Source organism: Schistocerca serialis, chromosome 1 (genome assembly GCF_023864345.2).
Source record: "Schistocerca serialis cubense isolate TAMUIC-IGC-003099 chromosome 1, iqSchSeri2.2, whole genome shotgun sequence".
Taxonomy (NCBI): Eukaryota; Metazoa; Arthropoda; class Insecta; order Orthoptera; family Acrididae; genus Schistocerca; species Schistocerca serialis.
The window spans coordinates 946,330,268-946,352,588 of record NC_064638.1 but is presented as its reverse complement, the minus strand read 5'-3'; the positions used below and the strand labels follow the sequence as shown (position 1 = coordinate 946,352,588).

Here is a 22,321-nt window from a genome sequence, read left to right as displayed (position 1 = left end):
GAGGAGGATCGAGTTTACGGGAGGTGTACAGGATCCGTATCCTTTCAAGGAAAAGGAGGAGGTGGGGGAAGGGGATGAGATCGTACAGGATCCGCATGGGGGAGGGGAGACGGATGCGATAGGTGAGGTGGAGAGCATGGCGTTCAAGGATTTGGAGGGATTTGTAAAAAGTAGGGGGGGGCAGAGATCCAAGCCAGATGGGCATAACAAAGGATAGGGCGGATGAGGGATTTATAGGTGTGGAGGATGGTGGAGGGGTCCAGACCCCACGTACGGCTGGAGAGGAGCTTGAGGAGACTGAGTCGGGAGCGTGCCTTGGCTTGGATTGTCCGGAGGTGGGGAGTCCAGGAGAGGCGACAGTCAAGGGTGACGCCAAGGTACTTAAGGGTGGGAGTGAGGGCGATAGGACGGCCATAGATGGTGAGATAGAAATCAAGGAGGCGGAAGGAAGGGGTGGTTTTGCCTACAATGATCGCCTGGGTTTTGGAGGGATTGACCTTGAGCAACCACTGGTTGCACCAAGCGGTGAACCGGTCAAGATGGGATTGGAGAAGGTGTTGGGAGCACTGCAGGGTGGGGGCAAGGGCAAGGAAGGCGGTGTCATTGGCAAACTGGAGAAGGTGGACGGGGGGTGACGGCGGCGGCATGTCCGCCGTGTACAAAAGGTACAGAAGGGGGGAGAGGATGGAGCGTTGGGGCACACTGGCAGAGGGGAAAAAGGTGTAGGAATCTGTGTTATGGAAGGTGACATAGGAAGGACGGCGGGAGAGAAAGGAGCCGATCAGATGGACGTAGTTAATGGGAAGGGCGAAGGTTTGGAGCTTGAAGAGGAGACCGGAATGCCATACGCGGTCATAAGCACGTTCGAGGTCCAGGGAGAGGAAGATTGCGGAGCGACGGGAATTAAGCTGGTCGGAAAGGAGATGAGTGAGGTGAAGGAGAAGGTTGTCGGAAGAGAAGGACGGCCGAAAGCCACACTGGGTAACGGGAAGGAGGCGGTGCTGGTGGAGATGCTGGTGGATGCATCGGGTGAGGATAGATTCCAGGACATTGCTGAAGACCAAGGTAAGGCTGATGGGACGGTAGGAGGAGACGGCAGACGGCGGTTTGCCAGGTTTAAGGAACATGAGGATATGGGAGGTTTTCCACAGGTCTGGGTAGTAACCGGTGCACAGGACTACAGTGTAGAACCTGGCCATGGTGGAAAGAGACAGGAGCTTCATGAAGGTGACAGTAGGTGACACGATCGTGACCAGGAGCGGTGTTGCGTTTGGTGTGGAGTGTAGCAATGAGATCCTGTGTAGTGATAGGGGCATTGAGTTCCGTGTGTGCAATGTTGTCCAAGTACTGGAAACCAGGAGTGAGGGGAGGGACAGAGGTCTCAGTTCGATCGCAGATATCCGGGAAGAGGGAGTAATCGAACTGGGGATCATCGGGGATGGAAAAGACATCGGGGAGGTAGGAGGCAAAGTGATTGGCCTTACTAAGGATGTCAGGGAAAGGGTGATCATCATGGAGAAGAGGATAGTAGGGGGAGGGTTTAGTTCCGGTAAGGCGACGGAAGGCTGACCAGAACTTGGACGAGTTGATAGGTAGGGTAGTATTTAAATGGGTGCATGTCTGTCGCCAGTGCCGGCGTTTCTTAGCCGCGAGCAAGTTACGAATGTGTCGCTGGAGTTGCCGGTGGCGTCGTAGTGTGTCCGGGTCACGCGTGCGGAGGAAGGCACAGTAGAGACGGTGGGATTCACGGAGGAGGAGGACCGCCTGTGGGGGTAAGGTAGGATGGTGGGGGTGGAGGGCGACAGTAGGGACGTGGGCCTCCATGGCCTCAGACAAGGTCTGCTGGAGAAAGGTGGCGGCATGGGTGACATCATCGGGGTGGTGGTAGGGGAAAGGGTGGCCATCGACCTGGGTGGAGAGGGTATCCCGGTAGGCATTCCAGTTGGCACGGGAATAGTCATGGACGTACTTAGGGGGAGGGTCATTACGAGGGTCAGGGCGGGGGCGAGGACCATCTGAAACAGTGAGGAGGACAGGGAGATGGTCGCTACCAATAGGCTCCATGACATCCACCGTTATGAGGCCAAGGAGGTTGGGGGAGGAAGGATAACATCGGGAGTGGAGTTAGATTCGGGACGGATGTGCTGGGGGATGGGGATGAGGTCGCCTTGAAGGGAGGAGAGGAACCGATGCCACCGCTGTAACAGGGCAGTGGAGCGACTATGGATGTTGAGGTCGGCGGCGATCACATAGGAGGAGAAGGTACGGTCGATGTGGGAGAGGAAGTCGAAGGGAATAGGGGCGTTGGGGCGGAAATAGATGGTGGCGCAGGTAACGGTAAGGCCGGGGAAGAAGAGACTAGGGATCAGGTGTTCGGTGGGGTCGGGAAGGAGTGGTTGGAGCTGAACGGGGATCTGGCGGTGGTGCCCAATGGCAACTCCGCCACGCGCAATCGGGAGGGGATTATCGGAGCGGTGGAGTTGGTAGGGCGAAGTGTGGACGGTGTGGTGGGGTTACAGGAAGGTTTCATTGAGGAGGAAGGCATCCACGCAGTGGGTGGCAAGGGTGTGCAGGAAGAGGTTCTTATTGGCGGGAAGGGAGCGGATGTTGTTGAAAAGGATACGGTGCTGTCGCGTCATGACAGGGATTTAAACGAGGGTGTCAAGACGGGAGAAAGTGAAATGGACCTGGTTGTTGGAATAGGTGGCGTACATTTTGAGTTGGAAAACGGAACGGGCGGCGAGGGAGATCTGTTGGAGGGTGTGTGGGCGCTGAAAAGGATGAACATTCTGAAGGACGATGGTGAGGACTCGACTAGGGCAGAGCGGGTCGCTATGTACGAAACCGGAGGGAGCGGCTATTGGCTGCTGTCTGCACGTGGCGTAGCGGTGGCGCCCTCGCTGCGCGAGAGCCGCTGCACGAAATAGCCGCCGCGGAGGCGGAGCCCTCTACGGGCTGACCATGTCCATTTGTTCTGCCGCGTGTTCGACTTCCGCGGCGGAAGGTACTAGATCACACACGTCCATGCCCGAGGCAGGATTAGAACCTGCCACCGTAGCAGTCGCGCGGTTCCGGACTGAAGCGCCTAGAACCATTCCGTCACCACAGCCGGCTACGCCAGTGACAAACTTTTTATTTCCAGCATTACGAAGGTATATAACAGCAAATAACAACGACATGTAAATGTGTCAGCGTGTATAAAGTTGACATGGCTTAAAGCCAAAACATCTGCATTTTTATAATGGCCTAAGGCCGACATTGCAATAGTGGAAATAAAAAATTTAACAGTCACTGGCGTAAACATGATGTCTTTCAAAAAATACATCAGTAAGCGAATCGAATGTCTGAACGCTTTCACCACAGGTGACGCGTGTGTAATTGTATTTCCTTGCCGCTGACCAGCATCTGAGACTAGCATGCGCAGTACAGCTGTGGTAGAGTATATAAGACCGCACTTGGCACACTAATCATGTGTTTTCCTCCTTCCTACACCCCATCCCTTTCGCGAGCACCCTTCCCTCTTCATCTCCTGCCCCACCAGCCTCCTGCCTCTTGGTGCGCCCCCTGCCCCCCGTTTTCCTCTTCCTCCAGTCTCCCCAGCCCCACCCCCCCACCACAACGCAACTTCCGCCCCCTCCTCACCGACCTCCAGTCCCTCGGCAGGTCCCTACCGGTGGATATCTATTCTTCGTGAGCGCTCCCTCGTTTCCAGTGTTTTTTTTTTTTACTGATGTATTTTTTACTGATGTATTTTTATTACATATTCGTGTAGTACGTAAGGAAATATGAATGTTTCAGTTGGATCACTTTTTTCGCTTTGTGACAGATAGTGCCGTAATAGACACAAACATATGGCTCACAATTTTAGACGAACAGTTGGTAACAGGTAGGTTTTTTAAATTAAAATACAGAACGTAGGTACGTGTGTCTCGCTCTGTGAGATTTTTATACTTTGGCCGACATTTAACTTGTGTTTGACTCCAGAGTATTTTAAGTAACACACTACGCTGTGTTCTTTTAATTTTACGTCGAATTTTTAGCTGTCCCCCAGTGCATGTCCCCATGTTAGTATACAGGGTGGTCCATTGATCATGACCGGGCCAAATATCTCAAGAAATAAGCATCAAACGAAAAAACTACAATGAACGAAGCTCATATAGCTTGGAGGGGAATAACAGATGGCGCTATGGTTGACCCGCTAGATGGCGCTGCCATAGTTCAAACGGATATCAACTGCGATTTTTAAAATAGGAACCCCCATTTTTATTACATATTCGTGTAGTACGTAAGGAAATATGAATGTTTCAGTTGGATCACTTTTTTCGCTTTGTGACAGATAGTGCCGTAATAGACACAAACATATGGCTCACAATTTTAGACGAACAGTTGGTAACAGGTAGGTTTTTTAAATTAAAATACAGAACGTAGGTACGTGTGAACGTTTTATTTCGGTTGTTCCAATGTGATACATGTACCTTTGTGAACTTATCAATTCTGAGAACGCATGCTGTTACAGCGTGATTACCTGTAAATACCACATTAATGCAATAAATGCTCAAAATGATGTCCGTCAACCTCAATGCATTTGGCAATACGTGTAACGACATTCCTCTCAACAGCGAGTAGTTCGCGTTCCGTAATGTTCGCACATGCATTGACAATGCGCTGAGGCATGTTGTCAGGCATTGTCGGTGGATCAAGATAGCAAATATCCTTCAACTTTCCCCACAGAAAGAAATCCGGGGACGTCAGATCCGGTGAATGTGCGGGCCATGGTATGGTGCTTCGACGACCAATCCACCAGTCATGAAATATGCTATTCAACACCGCTTCAACCGCACACGAGCTATGTGCCGAACATTCATCATGTTGGAAGTACATAGCCATTTTGTCATGCAGTGAAACATCTTGTAATAACATCGGTAGAACATTACGTAGGAAATCAGCATACATTGAACCATTTAGATTGCCATCGATAAAATGGGGGCCAATTATCCTTCCTCCCATAATGCCGCACCAAACTCGTACATTAACCCACCAAGGTCTCTGATGTTCCACTTGTCGCAGCCATCGTGGATTTTCCGTTGCCCAATAGTGCATATTATGCCGGTTTACGTTACCGCTGTTGGTGAATGTCGCTTCATCGCTAAATAGAACGCGTGCAAAAAATCTGTCATCGTCCCGTAATTTCTCTTGTGCTCAGTGGCAGAACTGTAGACAACGTTCAAAGTCGTCGCCATGCAATTTCTGGTACATAGAAATATGGTGCGGGTGCAATCGATGTTGATGTAGCATTCTCAACACTGACGTTTTTGAGATTCCCGATTCTCACGCAGTTTGTCTACTACTGATGTGCGGATTAGCCATGACAGCTGCTAAAACACCTTCTTGGGCATCATCATTTGTTGCAGGTCGTGGTCGACGTTTTACATGGGGCTGAACACTTCCTGTTTCCTTAAATAACGTAACTATCCAGCGAACGGCCCGTACACTTGGATGATGTCGTCCAGGATACCGAGCAGCATACATAGCACACGCCCGTTGGGCATTTTGATCACAATAGCCATACATCAACACTTTTCCGCAATTGGTAAACGGTCCATTTTAACATGGGTAATGTATCACGAAGCCAATACCGGCGGCACTGGCGGAATGTTACGTGATACCACGTACTTATACGTTTGTGGCTATTACAGCGTCATCTATCACAAAGCGAAAAGAGTGGTCCAGCTGAAACATTCGAATTTCTTTATGTATTGCACGAATATGTATTACAAAATGTGAATTCCTATTCAAAAAAACGCAGTTGATATCCGTTTGACAGATGGCACCGCCATCTAGTGAGCCAACCATAGCGCCATCTGGTTTCCCCCCTTCAAGCTAGATGAGTTTCGTTCTTCGTAGGTTTTTCGTTTGACGCTTATTTCGTGAGATATTTGGCCTGGTCACTATCAATGGACCACCCTGTATATTTTAACTTCCATTGTCTCCATTTCTGTGTTTTTATATCCTCTTTTTTCACCCTTTAAAGTATGAGTTCCCTCTTTTTATATGTTTTTAAAGCCACTCCGCTGAAGAGCGGGGGACTGTGCCACTGCCAGCCCTCCGCTGCCCATATGTGGCAGGAGCATGAAAATACAATAAAGGAAAAAAACACTGACATGCTGGGCTTGCTATTGCCTCGGAAGGTACGGAACCCAGTTAATTTTAACCCGCTGCATACGATTCTGTTCATTGGATATGAAAACAGTCATTGTCGGCAGGGTACACTTGGGGCCTGAAGATGACACCATTTGGTGTCAAAACTGGCAGCATGTTTTAAAAAGAATAAACGGCGTTGGATTCAAATACAGCCGCTGGTTTTGATATCATTATTCAAGTATTCAGGTGAAATACTTGAGTTTTTATGACTGTATTTAAATGATCAGGTCGCTGAGGCACGCAAGTTTATCAGTGAATACTATAATGATGTAGTAACAGATTTAAAAGAATAAATTAAATATTTCAAAACAATTGATACTTCAAACTTTGTAGATATTACTTTGGAACCATTATTCATTTCGAATAAGATACAGGACCTTAAAATTCAAGTTTATTTACGAATGTATGTGAAGCTTTTTATTGCACTGTTTCAGTGGCTGTAGCTCAAGCTCAAGCAAGGAAGGTCGTTCAACACTCTGACTTGTGTTAAAAATGTCTCGGATCGACTATACAACGATAACATCTCACAGATTTGGGGACCTCGGCGTCTGACTCTGATCTGGCAAAACAACTAGACTTTGATAATGTGATTCAAACGTTTGCTGAACGAAAGGCTCGCAAAGTGTCATTGACAGTCTTATAGGCCAATAAGTTACGCTATACCACCTGTTGCACGACTCATTGTGGTTTACATGCGAATGTGCTGATGTCTGTTAGGTGGAATGTGAGGACACAACGGGAACGAGCGGGGACAGAACACTTCATATCGCAGTGCAACTTACACCAAACATTCGTCAGTGCGCATATCAGTATCATACTTAGCGTTTTGTTTTAAAGTGCAGTCAAAGTAAATTTATCCAATTTAAAAAATAAAATTAAAAAGGGCGTACATATATTTCGCAACAATTCATTATTAAGTAGTTTCTAATGTCAAACTAGAAAATTCATCCGTGCAGATCTCTGTCGAGCAGTCATACAGGTCCTCAACTGTGATGGTCTTGCGTTCCTAAACATAATAACTGTCCTTATCACTACCTTCCAGACCAACATTCACTAAAGTACGATCTTCCAGTGGCACAAGTCTGCTACAAACTGTTTTCTTCCACGAAATTATTAGAATGAAAAGTACATTTATATACATTATTTAGATTTGTAACTGCCATCAGTATAGTATAAATATGAGTGAAAACATGTGTGGAAATCAGAAATGTGAATGCAAAAAATGTACTCTGGAAAAAATTAGGTCAGTTCTGTAATCAGGAAGCCTGTCTCTCAGCACTTTCGTAGAAGCATAGGGTTACAGACTTTAATATTCGGAACTAAGTAAACAAATTTCACAGAAGTTATTCTGTGACTTAATATAAACAAACTTCAATATTTAATTGTTTACATGATGAAAATTACAACCGAAATAAACTCACCTAAAATCTAAGTGACGAGCACTGGTTTTGCATAAAAAACTAAATATCTGCAAACACTCTATTATTGATAAGAAATGTTTATGTTCATGTCCTCTATAGATCAGAAAATTAGAAACAGTCATTCCGATGCACCGGTATACAGAGCGTCCCAGGAGGAATGGTCAATTGAAAGATATGACAGGAACGACCATTCGAATCAAAAATGTCTGGTAAATAGGTGCTATGAGCACTTGTTCATCTTTGCTGCTGTGCAGCGCATCTCTTCTACTGCACTTCAGAGTCATGTTTACTGTACATTTTTTCTTGTTTCGGTTCATACCACCACCTCACATAATATGGAAGGCAAAGAGCTTGAAGTAGAAGAAATTTGTTTCACAATATCTATTATTAAGAAGTGTTCATAGGTCATAAGGTATGCATTCTAGAGCCCATGTTTACTGGACCTTTTTTTGTTTCGAATGATCGTTCCTGTCATATTCATGAATATTGACCATTTCTCCTGCGACACTCTGTGTAAACTTTCTGCATCATGTCGAAACACTTCACGTAATTTCTTCGGGGGCTTCTGTTTTCGAAATTCAACACAAGGTCATGTCACAGATTGTATAATTCACTCGATTGTCTGTAATAGAGAATAACACTGCATGCAAGATGCGAACGAACTTTGTGCTATTAATAATGGCTAGACAATACACGCGTTTGTACTACTGTGTGCTCTGATTCATCCTACTGCAACATAAACAACTATTAGTACGTTCGAATTTCGTCAGCAGTACCTCGTATGATGAATACTACACATTGCAATTGTGGGTGTATGTTTCGTGTTTAATAAGAAATTAGGGGTGATAGAAAGAAAAGATACAAAACAACACCGTGGGTATAATTGAAGCCTTTATTCAAAAGTAATCACCGGAGACTTGAGTACAACTGTTTCACATGCTGAAGGATTCCCGTGGTTGTGACTGGAGCCAGTTCTCCATTGTGTCCTTCAGTTCGTTGTCCGAGTTGATGCGCTTCGCTTTGAGATGTTTTCTTGGCGACCAAACGCATGGAAGTCGCAAGGCGACATTTCTGGGCTGTAGGGCGGATGCTCAAGCTTCTCCCAGTTCAAATTTGCCATTACATTTTGTGTGGTCTTGGAGACGTGTGGACGCGTGTTATTGCCGAGCAGAATCACTCCCTCTCTGATCAACCCAGGCCGTTTTCTCGTGACGGTTTTAAGGGGCACGGCCGACTTCCTTCCCCGTCCTTCCCTAATCCGATGAGACCGATGAGCTCGCTGTCTGTTCTCCTTCCCCAAACAACCCAACCCTTCTCGTGACGGACTTGACTAGGCTACGGAGCGTCTCATAGTGCACGTCACTGCCAATGCTCTTTCCGTGCTCAGGGAATGCGATGAGTATTGTATTTCGGACGTCGAAAAAGACGGTGAGCATCAAAATGGTTCAAATGGCTCTGAGCGCTATAGGACTTAACATTTGAGGTCATCAGTCCCCTAGAACTTAGAACTACTTCAACCTAACTAACCTAAGGATATCACACACATCCATGCCCGAGGCACGACTCGAACCTGCGACCGTAGCGGTCGCGCGGTTCCAGACTAAAGCGCCTGGAACCGCTCTGCCATTCCCGCCGGCGGTGAGCATCACCCTGCATGCTTAAGACACAAATTCGAAGTTTGTAGAGGAAGGTGAGAACACTACATTTGCACACTTAGATGTCTCACTACGTCATCCCAAATTGACATAAGTAAATTCCAACCCATTTGATTGTCACGACGTTTCGTATCTTTCTATTTGAACACTCATATTTGTTCTATATTTCATCCCAATAAGTATTTTTTTATAATATTCCCCGAAATGTGGTATGTTTAAACAATATCAAACCGCATTTAAAATGACAATAAAATTTGTATTTGGAGATGGGGCCCAGTCGCACAGTGGCTCTCAGCAGCCATGGGCAAGAATGCAACAGTGTTCCTGCGAAATAAAAGGACACGCGGTGATAACGACCGTTTAAACTATTTTGCACAATAATTTAAATATCTTTATGTGTAATCGAAACAGAAGTCATGATGCTACAGATTATGAAATACTTCTGTACAATGCTACTGTAAAAAAATATTGTTTCGTAAATGAGTTTAGCATCTAGTGGAAAATAGTGAATACCGGTCGACGTGTATCGATACATCCGCCCCCTGTGTCGTCTGTGAAATCTATCGAGTTACATTGCGCGCACAGTAAATGCGTAGCGATGAGACTGGCAGAGTTACCGCTGGCAGGCTGAAGGGGTCGCAGCTGAGCACGATCTTGGCGGCGGCGTCCGTGACGGCGCTCCAGCGGCAGGCGTACGCGCCCTGGAAGTAGTTGGGGTACAGAGGCGAAGAGAGGATGTAGGTGGAGCCCACCGCCACCTCCTGGTACAGGTCGCAGCCGGTGAAGTTCTGGCCGCGTGCCGCACCCGCCACCGCCGCCACCACCACCAACCACAGGGCCTCTCGCATTCTGCAACAACCCACCCACCATTGCTGCATCTCCTCAGTGTCCTCCGCCTTAATGTCTATACAATGGGTCATACCCCCAAACGAAATTCCGTTTATAAACCCTAGAAATTTAGCGCGGCTGTCTCGTGCGCTACGGTACAATATTACTGTGGCTAGAATACCGGGCGTTACAAAAAGGTACGGCCAAACTTTCAGGAAACATCCCTCACACACAAAGAAAGGAAATATGTTATGTGGACATGTGTCCGGAAAAGCTTACTTTCCATGTTAGAGCTCATTTTATTACTTCTCTTCAAATCACATTAATCATGGAATGGAAACACACAGCAACAGAACGTACCAGCGTGACTTCAAACACTTTGTTACAGGAAATGTTCAAAATTTCCTCCGTTACCGGGGATACATGCATCCACCCTCCGTCGCATGGAATCCTTGATGCGCTGATGCAGCCCTGGAGAATGGCGTACTGTATCACAGTTGTCCACAATACGGTTCAAATGGTTCAAATGGCTCTGAGCACTATGGGACTCAACTGCTGAGGTCATTAGTCCCCTAGAACTTAGAACTAGTTAAACCTAACTAACCTAAGGACATCACACACATCCATGCCCGAGGCAGGTCCACAATACGAACACGAAGAGTCTCTACATTTGGTACCGGGGTTGCGTAGACAAGAGCTTTCAAATGCCCCCATAAATGAAAGTCAAGAGGGTTGAGGTCATGAGAGCGTGGAGGCCATGGAATTGGTCCGCCTCTACCAATCCATCGGTCACCGAATTTGTTGTTGATAAGCGTACGAACACTTCGACTGAAATGTGCAGGAGCTCCATCGTGCATGAACCACATGTTGTGTCGTACTTGTAAAGGCACATGTTCTAGCAGCACAGGTAGAGTATCCCGTATGAAATCATGATAACGTGCTCCATTGAGCGTAGGTGGAAGAACATGGGCCCCAATCAAGACATCACCAACAATGCCTGCCCAAACGTTCACAGAAAATCTGTGTTGATGACGTGATTGCACAATTGCGTGCGGATTCTCGTCAGCCCACACATGTTGATTGTGAAAATTTACAATTTGATCACGTTGGAATGAAGCCTCATCCGTAAAGAGAACATTTGCACTGAAATGAGGATTGACACATTGTTGGATGAACCATTCGCAGAAGTGTACCCGTGGAGGCCAATCAACTGCTGATAGTGCATGCACACGCTGCACATGGTACAGAAACAACTGGTTCTCCCGTAGCACTCTCCATACAGTGACGTGGACAACGTTACCTTGTAGAGCAGCAACTTCTCTGACGCTGACATTAGGGTTATCGTCAACTGCACGAAGAATTGCCTCGTCCATTGCAGGTGTCCTCGTCGCGAGTCATAGGTTGGAATATTCCGTGCTCCCTAAGACGCCGATTAATTGCTTCGAACGTCTTCCTGTCGGGACACCTTCGTTCTGGAAATCCGTCTCGATACAAACGTACCGCGCCACGGCTATTGCCCCGTGCTAATCCATACATCAAATGGGCATCTGCCAACTCCGCATTTGTAAACATTGCACTGACTGCTAAACCACAAAATGGTTCAAATGGCTCTGAGCACTATGGGACTCAACAGCTTAGGTCATAAGTCCCCTAGAACTTAGAACTACTTAAACCTAACTAACCTAAGGACATCACACACATCCATGCCCGTGGCAGGATTCGAACCTGCGACCGTAGCAGCCTCGCGGTTCCGGACTGCAGCGCCAGAACCGCACGGCCACCGCGGCCGGCACTGCTAAACCACGCCCGTGATGAAATCTCACCTGTTGATGCTACGTACTGATGTGCTTGATGCTAGTACTGTAGAGCAATGAGTCGCATGTCAACACAAGCCCCGAAGTCAACATTACCTTCCTTCAATTGGGCCAACTGGCGGTGAATCGAGGAAGTACAGTACATACTGACGAAACTAAAATGAGCTCTAACATGGAAATTAAGCGTTTGCGGACACATGTCCTCATAACATCTTTTCTTTATTTATGTGTGAGGAATGTTTCCTGAAAGTTTGACCGTACCTTTTTGTAACACCCTGTATACCGGGTGATCAAAAAGTCAGTATAAATTTGAAAACTTAATAAACCACGGAATAATGTAGATAGAGAGGTAAAAATTGACACACATACTTGGAATGACATAGGGTTTTATTAGAACAAAAAAACGAAGTTCACAAAATGTCCGACAGATGGCGCTGGACAGCAAGTGCTACCGTGACGGGTGAGAGGTACGCCGATATGTTACAGAATCGCATCATCCCCAGCCTGGCTGATAAACACCTGCTGGAACGTACGATGTTTATGCAGGATGGCGCTCCACCCCATATTGTTAGACGCGTGAAAGATCTCTTGCGCGCGTCGTTTGGTGACGATCGTGTGCTCAGCCGCCACTTTCGTCATGCTTGGCCTCCCAAGTCCCCAGATCTCAGCCCGTGCTATTATTGGCTTTGGGGTTACCTGAAGTCGCAAGTGTATCGTGATCGATCGACATCTCTAGGGATGCTGAAAGACAACATCCGACGCCAATGCCTCACCATAACTCCGGACATGCTTTACAGTGCTGTTCATAACATTATTCCTCGACTACAGCTATTGTTGAGGAATGATGTTGGACATATTGAGCATTTCCTGTAAAGAACATCATAAGGGGGGCCTCCGAGGAAGAGAATTGTTGGAGGACGTCCAGTTCAGTTCGCCACTGAGGTAATCGCGAAAATATGATTAGTGAGAATGAACAGTTCAAATCTCTAGGCGTTCAGATGGATGGTAAACTGTCGTGCAAAGCCCACCTATATCCAGGACCTTGTTCAAAAAGTAAATCCTGCTTTATTTGCCATTGGGCCAGTATCTGAAATAAATGATACTTCAGCACGAAAAGTTGTTTACTTTGCTTATTTTCATTCGCTTGTGACGCGTGGAGTTATTTTTTGATTCAAAAATGGCATTTTTGGCTCAGAAATGCGCGGTTCGAGCAATGTGTGGTGTAAGTTCCCGAACCTCTTGTCGACCCCTGCTCAGTAATGTGGGAATTCTGATACTGGTCTCACAATACACATTTTATTTAACGTCGTTTGTTGTTAACAATATCGGCTTATTCCCAAGAGTTGGCAGCTTTCACTCAGTTAATACTAGGCAGCACCTCCTTGACTGCGTGCAATATTCTGCTGCATCCATTTTCAGTGAGCTGCCATGTGAATTCAAAAATCGAAAACAGTAATCCATGCACTTTCAAGTGTAAACTGGAGAGTTTCTTCATGGCCCTCTCCTTCCATTCTGTCAAGGAACACATGGAAAAATTTAACAAAATATGATAATTCCTGTGTTACGTTGTTGATCATGTTTATTTAAACTTACGGCTTGTCGCCTGCATAAGATTCATATACGTTTCATTTTATCTATTATTACTCTTCTGTTATAATTTCATGTAATGACTGGTTCCATGACCACGAAGACTTGCTGCTCAATTTAGCCCTACAGAACATGACATGTAAAACATGTAAAAAAGAAATCTGAAAGATGGTGTGGCCTTGTTGCAAACTGAAGTATCCACTGTCTTGCTATAATTGTGGCATAAGCCATTCCTGCAGCATGTCTGGGTGTACAAAACCAATAACAGCTTTCTCCGCAAAAAAAAAAGCCCGAAAACTTTTAAAGACGACGTGGCACAAAATACGTTAAATTTAGGTGAATCGTGTGGATATTCAGTGCTTCAGACACATACATAAAACATGGCTTGGTCACTGAAAACCAACTTTTCCGATAAATTGTTTTGTTTCAATAGCCGCCACAAGTACCTGCAATAGACTGAACGAAGCTCACTGTCTCTTAGTAGTGTGCGCATGCAACAACCGCAGCCGGTGTGGTTTGGGGGAATCTAGGTGTATGGAATCCCCTCCCTGTGGCAGAGTATTAGGCGTATTTCCAGCAGCTATTCACATTAGATTAAAAGTATTTCAAGTTGTTGATTGTTTTAAAATAAAATGAAAATTGTCATGTTAATGAACTGCACGTTTTGTAAATGTACGAGATTATACAAGTTATTTCTTTTTCTAAAAGAAACTGCAATAAAGACGAGGAAAAACAGTTATAGGTACACCAATATTGTATGAACATTTATCGTCATGCCATATTTAAAATCATGCCTATGAACATAAATGAACTACATCCTTTGTTGGAACAAATACACTATCAGACCAAACTTATCCGGACACCGCTATATAATGCCGAACTGACCACTAATGTCACGAAAGGCTGACCCGCCATTATAAAAGGAGCGCGGAGTATTGTGTTGTCAATAGAGAAACAGTGACTGCACGATCGATCGGTCGAGACAGCCCGTGACTTCAAACGTGGGCTTTTCACTGGATGTCACATGAGTAATAAATTCATCAGGGATATTTCAACCCTTTTAAACCTGCACAAGCTGCCTGTTGGCGATGTGATTGTGAAGTGGAAAAGCAAAGGAACAACCACAGCTGAACCGAAACTAGGCAGGCAGATCCCGTGTACTGACGGACAGGTGCCATCAAGCTTTACGCAGGGTGGCTGCAAAAAATCCCATGAAATCAGCAGAAAGAATCACTCTTGAGTTCCGAAGTGCTATCAAGTAGGGATGTTGAGGAAATATCGATATACTGACACTTTTCCAAAAATTACCGACACATATCAGCGATATTATTCCCCGATATACAGGTTGCTTATAATTAAAGTTAAATTTTCAAACTGCTGTAGAAATAACACCACTGGTCAGAATGACGTCAAATTGCAACCGAATATTATCGGAGAAGGGGGAAAACGTATGGCAGAAGAAAAATAACAAATAACAAATGAATCATACAACAATGCCTAAGGTGTACGTTTGACGTTAAACAAGCTGTACTACTCAGTGTGTTTGGGTGTGCAGGTGTGATACTGATAGTTATGTAAGTCCACCCACCACGGCAAGGTCATATCGCATCGGATGGGAAAATCGGTTTTTAATTGTCCTGATGCCAAAAACGGCATAAAAAGCATCAATCACATCGATTTTTTTTAATTGTCCTGAAGCTAAAACCGTATAAAAAGCATCAGTCAAAATCAGATCAATTTATTAATTTCCGTGTGACTGGCGCAAAACATGTTCAATATGCTGTCCACTGTTTCAATATGCTGTCCACCGTTTTCTGCAACAAGTTGAAATCGAGAAACAGCATGTTCCACAACCGATCGAAGTTGGTTTAAATGGCCCTGAGCACTATGTGACTTAACATCTATGGTCATCAGTCCCCTAGAACTTAGAACTACTTAAACCTAACTAACCTAAGGACACCACACAACACCCAGTCATCACGAGGCAGAGCCGATCGAAGTGTTTCCGCGGTCACGTTCAAAATATACTGCACAATGCGTGCCTTCAATGCAGTTGAGGTTGCAATCGGAACACTGAACACAATATCTTACAGATAGTCCCACAGCCTGAAGTCACACGAATTAAGATCAGGTGACCGGGACGCCAGGCTGTAGGTTCAAGATGGCTCTGACCACTATAGGACTTAACTTCTGAGGTCATCAGTCCCCTAGAACTTAGAACTACTTAAACCTAACTAATCTAAGAACATCACACACATCCATGCCCGAGGCAGAATTCGAACCTGCGACCGTAGCGGGCGCGCGGTTCCAGACAGTAGCGCTTAGAACTGCTCGGCCACCCCGGCCGGCAGGCTGTAGGCAAATGGCGGCTGATAATTCTAGCATTTCCAAAATAGTGCTTCAGCAGCTGCTTAACTGGATTTGTAATGTGCGGAGGTGCGCCATCTTGCATATAGATAATCCAATTCACACTGCCGGAGAGCTAGAATGACGTGGTTGCGCAAAAGGCACTCATCGCGCTTACCAGTGACGGTACAGGTAACAGGACGGGAAGCACCTATGTCTTCGAAAAAATATGGCCCTGTAATAAATGATGTTGTAAACCCACACCACACAGTACCCTTTTCTGGATGAAGTGGTACTGGTTGATTTGCGTCTGGATTTTCTGTTGCTCATATTCGACAATTCTTTGAATTGACGTATCCTGTCAGATAGAAGTGGGCTTCGTCTGTCCACAAAATCTTCCACTTCCATGCGAGCAAGAAATTCTAAAGCAAGGGTCTCTCTTGCTGGCAGGTCAACAGGAAGAAACTCGTGCACATGGGTGATTTTGAATGGATAGCAAAGAATGATTTTTTTAGGATTTTACACACCGTGCTCACGGGTATGTACAGTGTTCGGGCAATTCTCCATGCACTACACGTTTGCACACCACCACTCGTCTCCTCCTGCATTGCTGTGGCCACTGCTTCCACTGACGTCGAATTAATCCGTTTCATCCCTCAACCAGAACCCGTCTTTTCGAATTTCCGAATCATTTTCTCCAGACCCATGGCAGTCATCGGACTAACGCCTTTCTTCAAACCCTTCAGTATCCGGAAATTCTGTTGAGCGACGTGTGCACAATCATTCTTGTAACACAGCTTTACAAGCAGAGCGCGATCCTGCATTAACACAGTTATGGCGAACGACGCTGACGAGAAAGGAGGAAAAGCCGCTGACGCTGCACTGGTGAGAGTTGACCCTCGGCTTGAGACGGAAGTTCTAGCGCCGGGGCGCTTCGCCTTCCTCATGGCGGTGTGGTGAGTGGAGTCGTGGCGGTAGAGAATGGCTTGGTGGTGTGCATGTTGCTTTTTTTTTTTTTTTTTTTTTTTTATATAACCCAAAGAAGACAGGAGAGAGAGAGAGAGACAGTAGAAGTGGCAGGAAGACGAAAGGCTCAATTGACAAGCCGGTCGTTGATGAGATGGAAGAGAAGAAGCAGAGGAAAAGCCGAGTACCCGGCGTGTTTATACCAGCTTTAATGGGTCGTGCGCATGACAGGTGTTTTCATTTTCGTTTTCCGACACATGCAGCGCCATCTAATGATTAATTTTCACACCATTTTTTTTCTTCCGCCATACTTTTCCCCCCTTCTCCGATAATATTTCTTTGCAATTTTAAGTCACTCTGACCAGTGTTGTTCTTTCTGCAGCGTTTTGAAACTTTAACTTTAATTATAATGCTGCTGTATAATTAATCAATATCAAAATGGCAGTATCGAGTGGAGATATTTTTATTTCATATTATATTTTTTCGCAATCTTCCGTAAATATATGAAATTGTTCTTTTGAAATTATAATAGAACATTACTATAGCTGCCAGGTCGCTGACGTTTGCAGAAATGAAGACAGGGAAGTCGGCATCGAGTGTTCCTGACAAATCCGATTGTGATGAAACCGAACGATGGACCCATCAGGCACCTTTTATCATGCCACTTGCATGCAGTTGCCATTGTTAGCAAAGTGGTAATCGTTTTCCTCTCTGTTCTTGCTCTAACGGGGATATGCAGGCAGCTAGCTTGTTGATGTACAGAATATCTAATAATAATTCAATACTTAAATATATAGATCTAAAACTGGCAGTATATTTACAATGTGCAGCCGATATTTTATAGGCCGGTACGTCAATATTTTTTCATCCATATATCAATACTTTTTCCAATTTAACGCGAGTCGATAATGTAATTTCTTAGACTTTCCCGGCGATTTGATGACATCTCGTGGAAATCGGGTTTTCTACCGGATATCATCGTCTTCCAAACACGATATTTCGACGTCATTACTTGACGTCTTCATCAAGTGTTCCCTGAGACTGGCTGCTTGCTTTTTTTAATTTATTTTTTTATTTTTATTTATTTTTTTTATACTTTTCATTCCCACACCTGAGAGGTAGTGGGCGGGCTTCTGCAGAGCTTCTAGCTCTATTTAGCCTTAGCTTAATGTAATTCTGTTTTGGCTCAATTTATTTTATTTTTGGTCTAGGGTATGAGGGGGGGCTTGTATCTCCCAGTTGGGAATTTATTTGCAGGAACTTTTGGGGACAGCTCCAGTATTCACCTTACAGCCTAAGGAAAACCTGCAAAACCCAGCTGGAGCTGCTGGTTGTTTGCAACCGTCTGTTTTGATTTGGTTGAACCTATCTAGGCTTCCATTGCTTGATATACTCGTACTCCCTCGAGTATGGAGGTCGTCTCAGTGGCACGGCCGGCGTTGTACTGGGGCCACGTTCTTGTGCGTCGCCTAGTATTCGTCGTATTGCGAGGTCTTCTACCTCTGGAGAGGGAGATCTCGGAATGAGAGGTTTGCTGCTCGTTGTGATCTTATGTATCTTCCATGGAGACCTAGTGGGCTCCATAGCTGCCATTTCGGTTTGCGTGCCGATGGACTCCGCATCCGCCGTCTCGGTTTGGGCGCCTCGATGGCGCTTGTACCGCTTGGACGACGTCTGGGTGCCCACTTCGACACGCACGCAGATTTCCGTGGGGATGGTTGATGCGCCGTCTGTGGTCTGGCTGGCGCGGTTGATCACCATCCTCTTCTTCTTCTTAGTGTTGTCCTCTGTTTGAGTGGCCGCTGACGCGCTGCTATGCGTCGTCGGCCTCTCGGTGTTATCTTCCGTTTGCGTGGCCGCGGACGCGCTGCTCTGTGCCGTCGGCACGTCACATTGCGTGTGGAGAGCCCATGCTTCCCTTAGCAGGAGGCAGGCAGCTTCCATCTCCGCGTGGAGGGCCATCCTGAAGCGTGACTCGGCTTCCTCCATCCACGCGTAGATGTTGCTCTCTCCGCTGCTACGTGCGGATAGGCGTCCCCCCTGCTCGCGTGTAGGCCCCCCCCCCCCCCCCCCACCTCCTCTGCCACTGGCGGGTGGAGGGGCCGGCCGCGCGTTGTGGCGGGGCGCTGCTGATTTGTTCGTCGGCTCTTGGGCTTCAGCGCTGGTGCGCTTCCGCCTCCTCCTCCTTCTCCTTTTCTTTGTGGCCGTCAGATGCTCGTTGCGGCCGTCTTCTGTGTGGGCGGTAAATGCCCGGCATCCTCGCCAGCTGGCAACATGGTCGCCGCCACAGCGTGCACATGTTGGCTTGTCGTCTCTACACAAAGTGCACTCGCGGGTGTCGTGAACGCCACCGCATTTGGCACACTTTGCTTCGAAGCGGCAGTGCTTTGCCACGTGACCCTCCCTCTGACACTTGAAACACTGAGGTTTCGTGTCGAGGTCAGGCGGAAGTGGCTCGACCGTCACGTCGAAACCTGCCAGGGTTGTTAACCCGCAGATTCCGACGTCTTTGCTGCCTTCTTGGCTGGAGTCTACATGAGGCGACTCGACAGCCAGGATGAACAGTGGCGGCCTCTTCTTGTTCGTCCTGTTGTGCAGCTTAACTATGGCATCATAGTTGTGGTGCAACAGGACTTTGCGCACCGCATCCGTCGTCATTACCCAGGGTAGCCCCCTTAGTATGACCTTAAACAGCGGCTTTTTCTTCTTTGGTCCGCTGTAATTAGTGGGTGGCTCCGTGAGGTACGCTTTCAACTTATCGCAGAGAATCTTTCGATCCTCCTGCGAACGTGGCTGGATGGACAGTGAAGCGTCATTGTCCAACATCTGCACTTTTGGGTGGTAGCGCAGATCCATTGCCACCTCGTCGTATGTCTCCACCCAGTCTCGACCCGTGTAGCGTATGCATACAGGGAGAACTTGGGCGGAGGGTCGACAGGATGATGGTGCTACCACCTCTTCTTCTGCGTGGGTAGTCGGTGCGACGGAGCTGCTGCGTCGGTCTGAAGAGACGCTGCGCTCGCTGCCGTCCGACCGGAGAAAGTCTGCGCGAGTTAGCATCTTCGCGGGTGAGTTCCGCTTCCCGCGTTTCTCTTTGCCCATGGCGAGTGCGGCGTCTCTTCACAACAATTTGCTTTCGGCAACACGACAATTTTGCCGAGACGCGCGCACTCACCACGGAACCGCCCACTCTTACTCTTCACGCGACAGTTGCGGAGCGCCCGACGACACTGACCCGGTGGAATGGCTGCTTGCTGTTTTTTTTTTTTTTTTTTTTTTTTTTTTTTTTTTTTTTTTTTTTTTTTTTTTTGCACGTTTCATTCCCTTCTCGGATGGAGAAGGGCGGGCTGTTATAGAGCATGCTTGGGCTCTTTTCAGCCATGGGTTGTAGTTATGCTGTTTTGGCACTATTTATTATTTTGGTTGCTGGGGTGCGGGGAAAGGGGTGGACATCTCCCAATTGGGAATTTATTTGCAGGAGTTTGTAGGGGACAGTTCCGGTATTTACCTTAGCGGCCAAGGAAAACCTGCAAAACCCGGCCAGAACTGCTTGTAATGGCTTGACTTCTCTTTATTTGCCGTGTTGCCAGCGTTGGCGCTGGCGATCACGGCGGGCTTCGCGTCGTCTGTCACGCTCCGCCTCTTCCTCCTCTCGCCTTCTCCTGAGCTGCTCTTCTCGGGCTTCCTTCTTTCTTCTTATGAGCTCCTTGCTTTGCAGGAAGCTCATTTGGTGTGTCTCTTCTCGGTCGGCCAAGTTTGGGATGGTGTCGTCCAGGATTTCGCTGTCCACTAGGGCATTCCAGTGGTTGACGAACTCCTTGGTTTGGACGCTTGAGTCCTGACGTGCTCCCGTGCCTTCTGATGAGACCTGTATGGCTCGACCGATGGTCAACTTCTTCGGCCAGGCCGTTTGTGTGGCCTGGTCACGCCTAGGGTGTGCTGCGTCTGTTGCCGGCCCGTCGTCTTTGTGCTGCTGATCCGTCTGCAGCGCCTGCGTCTCCTTGCTGGTATTGCGACGGAGGTGTTCACGGAGAGTGAGGCACGCGGCCTCCATCTCTGCATGGAGGACCATGCGGAATCGTGTTTCCGCCTCCTGGAGGGCCGAGTCGATGTCGGGACCAGCTGTCGCCGCCGTCTTCCCACTCGCTGCGTCGCACCGCCGCCCCCCTCCACCGCCCTTGCCACAGGCGGCGGGGGAAGGCGGCCGCACGTGAGCGGTGGCCGTCCTCGTATCTCCTCCGGGTGCCGCCGTTGTTCCTGCGGCGTTGCCTCCTCCTCTCGCTGTTTCTGTCCCTCCGTTGCTCGCTGCAGCTGCAGAACGTTGTCTCCTTCTCCTGCGGCGTCGCCTCTTTGTCTGGGCCGCAGTCTTCTTTGCAGTGGCGGGATTTCGGCCGTTGAAGGCCTCACATCCGCGCCAGCTGGCGACGTGCTCACCGCCGCAGCGGGCGCACGTCGGTTTGACGGCTTTGGTGCTGGTACAGGTGCGGGTGTCATGGTGACGTCCGCACTTGACGCACCTGGCGGCGTTGCGGCAGTGCTTTGCCACATGCCCCTCCTCCTGGCACTTGAAACACTGCGGCTTCATGTCCAGGTGGGGGGGGGGAGAGTCTCCGGCTGCACGTGGAAGCCCAACAGCTTCCGGATGTCAAGAACGTCCCTGCCGTTGTCCGCCGCTGGTGTGGCGACAATGAACAGAGGCGGCTTCGTCCTATTGGTTCTGTTGTGCAACCTGACGGTTGCCCCAACAAAACCTTGGCGGCGCAGTCCTTCTTCCACTGCCCGCTCCGTCAGGATCCAAGGTAGTCCCCTCAGAAGCGCCTTGGTGACTTCTTTGCGACGAGTCTTTTGACCCATCGCACCTCTTTCCGGGGCGTCTACCGTGTGAACGGCCACAAGTGCCTTCAGGGCCCTGTAGTCGTTCCAGTCAGCGGCCTGGAGCTTGATGGTGGCGTCGGAGTCGACGGACTCAACGACGACCTCCTTGTCGCAGCTCTGCCCCATCTCATCGTATAGTTCCACCCACTCGACCTCCTTGCACTTGATGTACAGGGCGGGAGTGGGGGAAACTGCTTCTTCCGTCGCCGAGTTGCCGCCTCTCGCGACATCTCGTCCCACGCTGCTCATCTTAACCATACTGCGCGAGGGTTTGACAGTTTGCTTTTTTGCCGTCAAAACAGCAACACGACAATTTGCCACCCGCGCGCAGTACGATCTCCTCGCTCACTCTCCCGTAGTAGCAGAGCGCCGCGATACAGTGACCTGTACGGCTGCCACAACTCTCGGCTGCTTGCTGGACCGGGTCGCATATTTATGCCTGTCCGGTGCCTGGTTTCTGTTTCCCGTTCCCTAGTCGGTCCGCGCCCGCGAGTCGCGCTATCCTGCCGCTCTAGGTGTTCCCTATTCCGTCCGCGCACACTCTGGCCGCCTCCAACTGCAGTCGTGGTCTCCTGGTGTTTCCTTTTCGGTCCGCGCCCGCGAGTGGCGCTCCCCTGCCACTCTGGAC

The 22,321-nt window shown here is 48.0% G+C and overlaps 1 protein-coding gene across 1 annotated transcript in view; it reads right to left on the bottom strand.

The window, feature by feature from the left end:
• The window catches only part of LOC126412595 (venom serine protease-like), a 306,758-nt gene that overhangs the window by 139,282 nt on the left and 145,155 nt on the right, over nt 1-22,321 (bottom strand). Inside the window, exon 2 of the mRNA XM_050082261.1 lies at nt 9,895-10,126. Within this exon, the coding sequence (XP_049938218.1) occupies nt 9,895-10,125 (231 nt within the window). The 5' untranslated portion in view covers nt 10,126. The remainder of the gene's footprint in view (nt 1-9,894; nt 10,127-22,321) is intronic.